The 11,758-nt window shown below is 34.5% G+C and overlaps 1 protein-coding gene across 1 annotated transcript; it reads right to left on the reverse strand.

The window, feature by feature from the left end:
• Positions 3,604-11,693, reverse strand: LOC18790184 (nucleolar MIF4G domain-containing protein 1). Its single transcript, XM_007221891.2, has 11 exons — positions 11,515-11,693; positions 11,305-11,384; positions 10,206-11,116; positions 9,130-9,229; positions 8,959-9,044; positions 8,327-8,409; positions 7,861-7,988; positions 7,680-7,781; positions 5,583-5,876; positions 5,366-5,488; positions 3,604-4,135 (listed from the first exon to the last, which is right to left on the reverse strand). The coding sequence occupies exons 1-11, from the start codon at positions 11,516-11,518 to the stop codon at positions 3,755-3,757; spliced, it is 2,292 nt and encodes a 763-aa protein (XP_007221953.2). The 5' UTR covers positions 11,519-11,693; the 3' UTR covers positions 3,604-3,754.

Consider the following 11,758-nt stretch of genomic DNA (forward strand, 5'->3'; position numbering starts at 1 on the left):
TTCTTCCAAAAGAAAAATGTAATAGAAAGTCCTAAAAAAGGTAGGGGGTGGGCATGGTCCGTTTCAGTCTGATTTATCTCTTAAAATTGAAACTTACACGTTGTATGATTTGGTTTGATTTTCACGTCTAAGGTAACTAAATTAATCTGAAGTGGTACAATTTTAGTTCAATTGGCTCAATTTTCTATTTGGGTAGATGAGATGCAATGAAGAGATGACGACTACAAGCCATCGATTTATCAAATTGAGCAAGATGTGAAGAAGAGAGAAAGAGATGAAAAAAATAAAGAGATGTGAAGAAGAGAAAGAGAAGAAAATGAGCGAGAGGAAGAATAGAGAGAAATGGGGAATAACAAGAACAAAGGTTAGGGTTCACCGAACAAAAAACAAAAGTAAGGCTAAAATTGCACTTAGTTGAGTATAAATTGGGGCTAAGACATTTGGATATTAATTGGCTTCAATTTTTTAAATTATAATCAGTTTTGTTGAACTAGGTTAGGTTAGGGTTAAATTTGTTTGGGTTAGATTAGTTTGCTTTTAATATACAGTCATTATGGTTTCGACCTTGCATTTACAATTTACAAATTTGTATGTTTGCGAGTTTTTTTAAATGAACATAATAATAGTAAAAATAATTTCTTATTATATATTACAAGTGACAAATAATATCAACAATACAAAATAGTATAGCCCGGCTGGCTATACTCAGTTATGATAAAGTAGTATGGCCGCTCGGCTCTACCATTTTCACACAGTAGGGCTGCTCTGTTTTTTCTTTAGAAAATAGTATAGCCGGGCGGCTATACATTTTTTTTAAATAAAAAGTATAGCGAGAGCGTTACTGGTTTTTTTTATTTTTTATTTTTATTATAATAATATTTACTTATTAAAAATTTATCTTTAATAAATAGTATAGACGAGCGGCTATAGTCTTTTATATATATATATATATATATATATACACACGCATATGTAGGTACGTATTTTTCAACAATACATTCGTTTTTTATATACGTCTCACGTTTTCTTTAAAAAGCAAACATACAATAGTCGTATTGTACATGTACGTACGTATTTCTAATATATTATATAAGTATTTTCTACAAAATTATCATTAAGACACACAAAATTCAAGTATTATAAAAATAAGTCTCACATATTATTGAATAAGAATAACATATGTTATAAAAATTATATTAAAATATCATATAGTGGAAGATTAATATCTACTTTAGATATGTTACAAATTAATATCCATACGGTACAAACTAATGCAACTAGGAGGGTCCTTTTTTATTATTAATTTTTTAATTAAATAGCATAGCCGTGTGGTGATACTACGATTTTTTTATAAAAAAAAATAGTACAACCGGACAGCTATACTTATTTTTGACACGTGACTTTTATTGATAGAGGTTCTTCTTTATCTATTAAAAAAAAAGAAGTACAGCCAGCTATGCTCCATGTTTTTTTTTTAAAGACATGTGTTCACACGTGGAGCCTAATGGCTGGGGTCCTTTTTTTATATTAAAAAAATAGTATAGCGGGCACAAGTAGGGCTGCTCTGTTTTTTCATTAGAAAATAGTATAGCCGTGCGGCTATACCTATTTTCTTTTTCTTTTAAAAAAATAAAAATAGTATAGCCGGGCGGCGTTATTGGTGTTTATTTTTAATTGTCTTTAATAAATAGTATAGACGAGCCGCTATAGTCTATATATATATTTATACTTATGTAGGTACGTACTTTTCAACAATACATTCGTGTTCTATACATGTCTCACGTTTTCTTTAAAAAGCAAGCATACAATAGTCATATTGTACATGTACGTAAGTATTCCTAATGTTTTATACACTTATTTTCTACAAAATTCTTAGTAAGACACACAAAATTCACGTATTAGATAAATAATTCTCACATATTATTGAATAAGAATAACATATGTTATAAAAATTATATTAAAAATATCATACAGTGGAAGATTAATATCTACTTTGGATATATTGCAAATTAATATCCTTAAGGTACAAACTAATGCAACTAGGAGGGTCCTGTGTGAAAATAGTATAGCCGTGCGGATATATATATATATATATATATATCAATAATATGTAAAAAATACGTAGATAATACATGAATTTTGTCTGTATCATTCACAATTTTGTAAAAAATATGTGTATTGAAATTGAAAAATACATACATACGTGTATAATACATGTATTGTATGTTTGCTTTTAAAAAATGTATATTTTACCGAGTTTTAATGATGTATATGGAAAACAAAAGCACTATTAAAAATACGTAGTACGTGTATAATATGAGTATTAAACGGAAAAATACTAACTAGGATCACAACTACATAAAGCTCAATTACCAGCTAATCATCTGTCCCATACCTTTTTATAGGTAAAATATGTGTATTAGTTTTTGCTATATCAATTTTTGTTTCCATTTTGTATTGTAACAACCCGTGAAGTTCAAGTAGCTGATTAGAAAGAAAATTTAGTTCGGGTGCTAATTGCACAAAAGTGGAAAAGTGTGCCACTTGTGCAATTTTTCCCAAAAAATAACAGTAACGGTTTAAAACGCTACACATCCAGAAGGTGGTTAGATTTGCAAAATAAATAAATGAACAAGCAAACCAAGCATCATGTATGTAGGCCTCATCATTTGGCCCGTGGGCTCATGGGCAAATGGGGGCCCGTCCGGCCCATCGAAAAAAGCCCAGCCCGACCCGTTATGCGCTTTGAGATGACCCAGCCCGCCTTGGGCTGGGCTAGGCTTGGGCTTGGGTATCTGAGGCCCGACCCGATTAAGCCCAAAAAAGCCCGACTCGGCCCGATTAAGCCAAAAAAGCCCGGCCCGGCCCGTTAGGCCCGCATATATATATAATTATGTATAAATAAGAGTTTAGGTTTAGGATTATATCACTTAAATCACATATATAATTTGTTTCATTTTATTTACTTTTCTTTACTCATTCATAGTTTATAATTGGATGATTAGCACATTAATTTGTGTCAATTATTAATTCAATAATTATATAAGATGAACAACATATCACATCACTAAATATAATCATATCACAAAACATAATCGCACCACCAAATATAATCATCCTTTTCTTGAACACATCGCCAAATATTTGCATATTTATTAATACCATCCTTAAATTTTTTTTTTTGATACTTATTATTTTTTAAAACGTATTACGGTCTAATTATGTAATAACCTAAAAAATAATACTTGATTTTATTATTTTTGTGGAAAATCTTACTATGTTGTGTGACTTTATTAGGTGTTTTATGAATTTGGTTTGATGTGAAAATATTGGAATTAAGTGAGTTTAATCTCAAATTTGGACTAAAATGCCCTTATGATTAAGTTTATGATTTTTTTTTGAAGTAGGCCCGTTTAAGGCCGACCCGGCCCGATATGCTTTCTCAAGCCTAGCCCATTGGTTGGGCTTGGACTTTGAATTTTCTAAAAAACTAGCCCGATATTTTCTCTCTTCTCTTTAAAACCCAGCCTGACCTGGCCCAAGTCCATTAAATTTGAGCCGGACTAGCCTGGCCTGGCCCTTTGACGAGCCCTACATGTATGTTCCTCTCTTACAAGCATTCTTTCCTCATTCACATATATTTACTTGAATAAATGAGTAAAAAAACAAGTGCATGCTATCATCCAATTTAGTGGGTAACCAAACAAAAATCTAAACTACAAAATTTGGTCGAGCCAGAGAGTAATTAGTGAAATCACATGAGAACTCCTTCAACATTGTTCAGGGCCTTCTTTGCAAGCTTAAACTTATCCTTGAGGGCCTTATTGGTTTCCACAATATACTTGACGAAAAATTCAATCCCACGTCGAAGACTTTCGAGCTCCGGGGAAACAGCTACACGCGTGAATATATTCCAAATTAGGCTATCAGGATACTCAAAGATGGCCTCAAAAAGCATCCGGAAATGCATTATCCTTTTTGCTGTTAGCTGCTTGATGTCGGCTAGATCTACTGTCTTCAGCACTGCAAGGGAGAGAGTGAAAGAGGATACCATCTCTGCTACAAACTTTGCTAGGTGCATTGACCTAGTAAGCTGCATTGACTCCAGATCTTTGAAATGGTCCCAAAGGCAAAACTGTGGAGGAATAACAGATACAGGAAGTATTAGAAGATGAAAGTTAAAAAATCAAGAAATTTTCAGAATTTTATAAATAATAGAAGGCTAATATTTAATCTGGATTCTGCATTTTACATTAATTAAAATCAATCTAAGGTCTAAATAAAAAGTTTTCACTAAGCATTTACTGCAAGGACATATCCGCAATTTTGGTTCCTAATGAAAAAGAGTGAGACACGAGGCTTGAACTCTCCTTTCCCTTGGTGGACCACTCTAGAACTTTAGCGCCCACATATGCATTTTAGCTATTTGCAAAACATAAAATCTTAAGTAATGCAGCTCTACATATCAACTACTTCAATGCTTCAATCATCGATACGTTTCTAAGTCAAATAAAAACTCATAAATGGTGACAAGAAACAGAAATAAAATGGCAATGCAACTTGAACTAACCATCAAATCATTTATGCACGACAATTACATATAAGCCACAAAAGTGCTCACAAATCATGTAGAGAGTGACTCCTGTTAGACAAGTAAAGAGGAGAACTCAGAAAGCAAAAGCATTAAACTAATCTTACTTCCAATTCTCATTGACAAATATTCTTTCCCATGATTACGCATTAGATGTGGAGCCCACATGCATTTGAGATTGCCCATGTTAACAGTTGTGAAAGTTTGTCTCAAACAGTTTAGAGTTAAATCAGTTCTTACACAAATTCCGTATTTTGATCTGCTCTTTAAACTTCAGTTCTCTTCCCTTGGCTCCCCAAATAAAACCTAAATCGTCACATAGTTTCCACAACCTCTGTCCTCAAAGGTTGCTTTCCACTGCTATCAGAAGGTCCCAACAACCACATGTTTTTTTAAATATATAAAACAAGTCCCTTTTGCTCCTTAGATAAAGTTTTCTTCTACGACCCAGACCCCTCAACGATACGTTATAAGGTTCTCAATCCGCACTACATCAGTTTCTTGACAAGCAATATTCAAAACTCACCCTTGCAAGGTCAATACCACACGGAGGCTAAGTGACATACAGACTACAGATAATAGAACCAAAGTAATTGGTCACATAAGACCACGTATAATAGAACACAAATTACGAATACTTAGCATGGCAATCAAATTGTGATAGGCTTATGAATAAGTTAGAATTACTAAACAGGAGCACTATCAATTTCCTTCTACATCTTCCTTATTCCCAATTATATGCCATCTTAACTGTGAAATGGACAGAAAAAATACCTGTAAAGTGAACTTGTGATTTTTGTCATGCTCACAGAATTTGGAAGCCAGGGTGGTGTAATACTTGTTAAACACTTTCTCCTGCAAACAGCACTCCACAATAACTCGCATGATCTCTCTGTCCTGTACATAGAACATAGAAAAATTAATTTTTCAAGACAATAGAAGATGACAGAAAAAAGAGAGTATATAAATAACCAAATCAGATGGCACCCACCTGCTTTCCTTGCAAATCCAATCTTAGAAGCTTCTCAAATGCATCAATATAATCCTCCCCACTCATAATTATACAAAAGATTGCCTTTCTGGCATCAGTGTTCATTCTCTGTTCAGCAGCAAGCTGCAGCATTTTCTGGGCTTCAAGAACCTCTTTGTCTATTGTGTTGGCAACCTCTTCAACGTTGTCTGTTGATGAGGCCATATCCCCAGATAACCACCATTGGCCCTTCTTATTAGAATCAAGAAGTTTGCTCCATTTGAGCCCTCTTATTAAAATGTCTTCTACCCTCAACTGAAAAAAAAAATTATCGAATGTAAAGACAATGAAACCTGGTGAAAGCCACAAAAATGTCTAACACAAATGTTTGTTCAGTGTCTAACAAACAAAATTATGGCACTTATATCTCTCTCACTAGGACATGGCTACCATAGTTTTTCTTATCATGAGAGCATTAGCTCTGCACTACTTCAGGTCATATAGGCATGCTTATCAAAGTTTTGGCATTTTCATTGGGCCAAGAAAAGTCATCAACCTTAGCCCGGAATGTATTTTGTCAAGTCCATGGTCTTTGCTCTAACCTTTTCCTAATGAAATTATAGTAAGCTTTGCTAAAAGGATGCATAATTGGTTTTACATTTTCAACATTCCTCACGAATATCCAGGGCTGAGAGAGAGAAAGAGAGAGAGGCAACAGCCAAAGCAGATAAGGGAAACCTCATAATAGCTTTCCTCATCCTAATATCTCAGCAATTAGTAATTAATACTGTCTCATATTTCTCTAAATTACCAGAATCACATGAAAGACAAAGGTGCCAGCTAAAAGTCTCTTTGTTTTGAACCATGGGCATAAGAATAAATTTAACCTTTACCAGGATGGAAAGGGGTGGGTGACTCAGTTGGGCTTGGCAATAACCCTTACATCACTTAATATAACTACTCTGCTTTTGCATTTTTTTGCACATTTTCTCTCCGTTGGATATTCATATAATTAAACTACCTTTTTTGTACAACTAAACATATAATCTCTAATTTGAGTGTTAGAACAATCTAAAAGATATAGATGGGCTAAGAGTGGTGCAGATTGAAGCACAGGAATACACAGGTTAACAACTACCAATCGTCAAGTAGATATTACCAACCTAACTCACATAGTTCATTAGCTAGTAGGGTGTAAAGAAGGGCAGTTAAGTCCAACGTTTATTGGTAAAAGAAAGGAAAGGTTACATCAAAACTAAATTAGGTAAAATATTGGTTGGCATCAGGAGAACATTTGCTGCCAGAATGATCACAAAGCACAAGGACATAGACAAACTAGTATAATGTATCAAAAGACTAGGTTAAGGTTAGTTGAAAAAGGGGATTAGGTTTAAGTTTACAATAACCTGGTTTAGAGTGAAATTGTCATAACCAGCAACTAACTAGACTATAAGAATCCAAATGACCCTAACACCGAATTTGGATTATACCTCTAAATTGTTTAATTAGTGCTTGTTTGGCACAGCTTATCAAAGGGTGCTTTTTGTGGAAATATAATTTCTTTTGTTTGTTTTTTGTGTGTGTTTCTTTAAGCTGTTTGTTTGCACTGTAAAAGCTGCTTTTTCCATCCCCATGGAAGCTGGAAAATGGGTCTTTGGAGAAGAACCAATTTGCAGCTTTTCCAGGAACAGCTTATGTTGAATCATTTTAACGAATCAATATTAGCATTGTAATTTTAACTAAACTTCACTTATACCTTTGGTATAGCCAATAACAGAGTTCTTTGCTTTTGGTGATACGGGCAGCATCTGGGTATCACTTCTTAAAAATGCTCAACTGATGCAAATGCTTTTCCTGTAAAATCTCTACTATCATAGCTATGCCAGAATACTTTGTTTCTAAACTAGCTTAAACTTGCAGTTTGTAAACTTTGTATCAACAAAGGTGAAGCATTTTGACCCTCTCTCCACACGGCACTTAATTGTGATAGAAGCCTCTTCAGCCTATGTGTACAATATAATTTGATCAGTAAAAAAAAACACCTGATCACATTTTGCACAACAATCCCAAGCTAAAATAAAGAAGCAACAGTAAAGAAAATGTAAATGAAATTAAAACCTTTTGTAGCCATTTCTTTATCCTGGTATGCTGTGCATTATCTTCTTTAGACCTTTTTTTGTTGTTCTTGATGTCACATATAGTTTCAAGCATGAATTCCATCTGCAAGTATCATATTAGAATTGTCAGATTTTGATGCAAAGGTTTAGAACAGTTCTCACAGTAAAGATGTATAGCTTACTCTTTTGCTGTTAGTATTATCCTGGTTATCTCCACAGGAGGCTTTTAGCTCATTCACTCTATTCTGAACACTCTGAATAAAATTTTTCATTGCAAGAGGATCATCAGCCCTTATTTTCATTCCACAGCCTGTTTGATTAATGACAATTCCTGTTAGAAATTATTTGTAATTTCACGCGCCTTATTGACGTTTCAAATTAATTTGAGAGTACAGTAGATAATGCTTCTGCAAAAGAATACTAAAAACATGAACAGAGACAGACAAAATGCAGAAACACAGCATGATAGAAATATGAAGTTATATTTTCATATATGAATGCAGGCTTAACATGCAACTCTTTGCCAAGAAGTTAATAACACTATGCCACAGATGTGGCATAACATGTCCAAGTCAAAATGTAAAAAAAAATTATGGACGCCAAGGCCTCATACATGGATGCTCATGGTAGAAATTCAAAAAGGCTTACATTGTAAAACTGTCAAGATTGTAGAGACATCAACCTCTGTTAACCGCTTGCTCAAAACAATCAGAAAGTCATATATCAATTCACTGAAAAGCATCACCACAAGAACAGCAATTAGAAAAGGGTTTTCCATAGCAGGAAACATTGTTACATATACTCATTGAAACAGAACTCTGGAGAAAAATGTAATTTACTAATCAAAGAACAAGTCTTTAATAGTCTTGATCCAAAAAAAAAAAGTCTTTAATAGGGTAGCTCCAGTACGAGATTTAGCTTCTAGAATTATTGCAAATATTTCTCCCCTTTTTTTCTATCAATAACCAAGCATATAACTGTGTCATGCTATATTGACAGTTAATCCCTTAGATTCACCTAAATAGAAGCCACTTTTTAGTTGTACTGTGATGTAATGCACAACCAAGTTTGAAACCTAGCTGGAAATGATGAGTGATTGTAAAGGAACTTAAGAACTAGACTACAATTATTGATGCTAACGTCAAGATTGACTCCTTTTCAATCAAAGCAAACATATTATTAGGCATTAGAAAGGTTTAGTGAGTGGAAACTAACCTGCCAAAATTTATAAACTCAAATAAAGATCAATGTAATAAATGTTTGAGATAAATGTGGCTTACCTTGAGCAAACTCCAAATATGCATAAATGAGAAAGTAAAAGAGTAACATTTCTCAAGGAAATATTGTCTTCTTTGTGGTATTCATCCTAAAACAGAAAACCAGATGTATAACTTTAAATCAAAAGCTTTTGAAATAATTGATCATTAGACTTGAAGAAGTTATTGACCCACCTCAAAAGTTTTCGCAAGTGAAGCCATAAGCTTTGCACCGAAGTCAATTCCTACTGAACAGGCCATGCCTGCAACAAGAGCAGCAAAAACAGCAGCATATCTTCACAACAAAAACGCATAAACAAGTCAATACAAGGACAAATTGAAACACTAATTTTTTTTTTAAATTTAAATTTTTTATAATAGAAAAAAGGATTAGCTTTATAGCCAATTATGATGGGAAAAATTTAGTGATCTGATCAAAACATAAACAATCATCTTCAAATTTACAAGGAACAGTATATCATGTACAATAGCAATGGACAGCTATAATCTGTTTGACTTTTGATATGTGAAAATCTAAAAGCTCTGATCAATAAATTAAAATGAAATATGCTGTCTCGTAAAGATAACTTGCTGTGCTCCATGTTAGGTGAAATGGGAAGGGAAAACTAACTGATTCTCCTATAGTTAGAATTTATCCACTAAAATTCTTCAGACAGTATAAGAAAAGCTTTCAACAAAAAGGAGAAATACTAATAACTTACATAAATGGATACAACAATACCTCTTGAGAAAGAAGGATTCAAAAAAATTATTTGAGAGATACCATAAAATGGGAAAGTTTATTTATAGATCTATCTTTCATATCTGACTGCCTTCACAGGAAAGCCAATAACCAAAGTTCTTCAATGATTCATTGGGGATGATATATTTCCTCCTAGGATAATCTCTATTAACCATTACGGCCCCAAAGTAAATTTTTGATCCTGTTGTGAACACGGGAAGAGATAAACATGCAGATCAACTTAAGTCCTCGTTCGCAAAACTTATGAAAGACATACACGAAATCTATTTTAATGACGACAAAATTTTCATTTAAAGACCAACATATATTACACCAGAAAACACATTGGCAAGAGGAGATTTTATAATGCTGCTCAACAAATCCAATTCCAAGCCACACAATGAAACTACAAATCTCCATGCAGCAAGTTACACTTGAAGATACTAGAATGATAGTATCAAGCTTTAGTAAGTTCATGTGACCCAACCATGAGGGAAATAAGCATGAAATAGAACAATTAAAACTTAACTGTTCATTTCCACGAGGACCGCCAGCACAAGATGCTAAAAGCTCCTCACTGAACATCTGAGATGCGATGCCGCGAGGAAGGGAACGGAATATAGCAGACAGGTCTCCTGTAATAGATTCCACGTTAGATTCAGACAGCCTATTCAGAAGACCTCGTACTCGTCTACGGATCTGACTATGCTCTTCTGGCTCATTGCCTGCACGAGACCTCAAGTGAGGAGCAACATATTTTTCAGGTGCCTTCACAGGAGCCTTTTCTAATGCCATCTCTGTAGCACATGACTTCATTTTCTTAGATACATCAAAAGACATGTCACCGGCTTCTTCTATCCCCTCCAGCAACTTTCTCTTCTTATGTTTCTTCCTCAATGATATCTTGGAAGAAACATCTTCAGATTCCACCTCAACACCATCAGTTACTGCCACCTCAGGAACTTCAACCATTAAGTCACTAGGTAGCTCATTTTCTAGCCTGTCCTTCAATGGCTTATCCTTTTTACATTTCTTGCCTGAAGAGCTACTCTTAGATTGTTTGGCAGGTAATGCCTCAACATATGTCGCTTCTTTTTCCCCTAGGGAATCAACAGCTGAAATCCCTTCAAATAACACATTAAGACCAAAATCCTCACCCTTCAATTTTCCATCCTTCACTTTAAGTTTCTTAGCAAGTTTCCTTTCTAATTCCAAATCCTCCACCCCCCTATTCCTATCTATGTCAAGATACTTTTCAAAATTCGTTTTTGGGGTTCTCTTTGACCCCTTTTCTTCTTCAACCGCCTTCGATACTTTATGATCCTTCTGTTCTGGAGACTCTGATCTAGCTTTAACTTCTGTTTCCTCAGCTGTATGCTCATCTTTTGTTTTCTGTACAGTTTTTGACTTGACAAAAATAGCTTTATCCTTTTGAATTTTCTGCACACATTAAATTCACAGTACATTTATATAAAAAATCCCAAACTTAAGGTTTCAACTGGAAAAAGTTCTGACAACATAGCATCAAAAGAACAACCTTTACAACTGAAAAAACACATCCATAAGAAAAATTTGCTGCCAAAGAAAACAGAAGAAAAAAAGAGCATGTTTTTGCTGCTACACGGTACCTTATGTTGGAGCCACGACTCATGGTTTCTTGCATTCTTCGACAAGCGAGCTTCTTTTCGCTTTTCTCGTCTCGACTTCTCTGTTAAATATGCATCAATTAATCTTTTTTTCTTCTCCATCTTCCTCAAACACTCAAACCATAGGCAAAGAATACAAACGAAAACGCATGAGGAATGTATTAAAACAATAACGATAAAGATGAAACTTACCCATACTTCCTCACTGAATTTCCTCAACAAACTGACTGCCAGTTTAGATTTCAGCCTCCAAGCACGCGTCGATGCGAGGCGGCAGCAAATCTCCGGAGGCCGTCGCGCTGTTTGCAGGCTTAACGTTCGCGCAGTGAGGCGCCGCTTTCTGTCTCTGTGAGGCCCAGCTGCGCGAGGTAGATGAGAGCCCGCGTGTTTTATCTATTTATTTATATGTTTAATTTTCTTTTTTATTATAGGTTCT

This window comes from Prunus persica, chromosome G1, assembly GCF_000346465.2.
Source record: "Prunus persica cultivar Lovell chromosome G1, Prunus_persica_NCBIv2, whole genome shotgun sequence".
Taxonomy (NCBI): Eukaryota; Viridiplantae; Streptophyta; class Magnoliopsida; order Rosales; family Rosaceae; genus Prunus; species Prunus persica.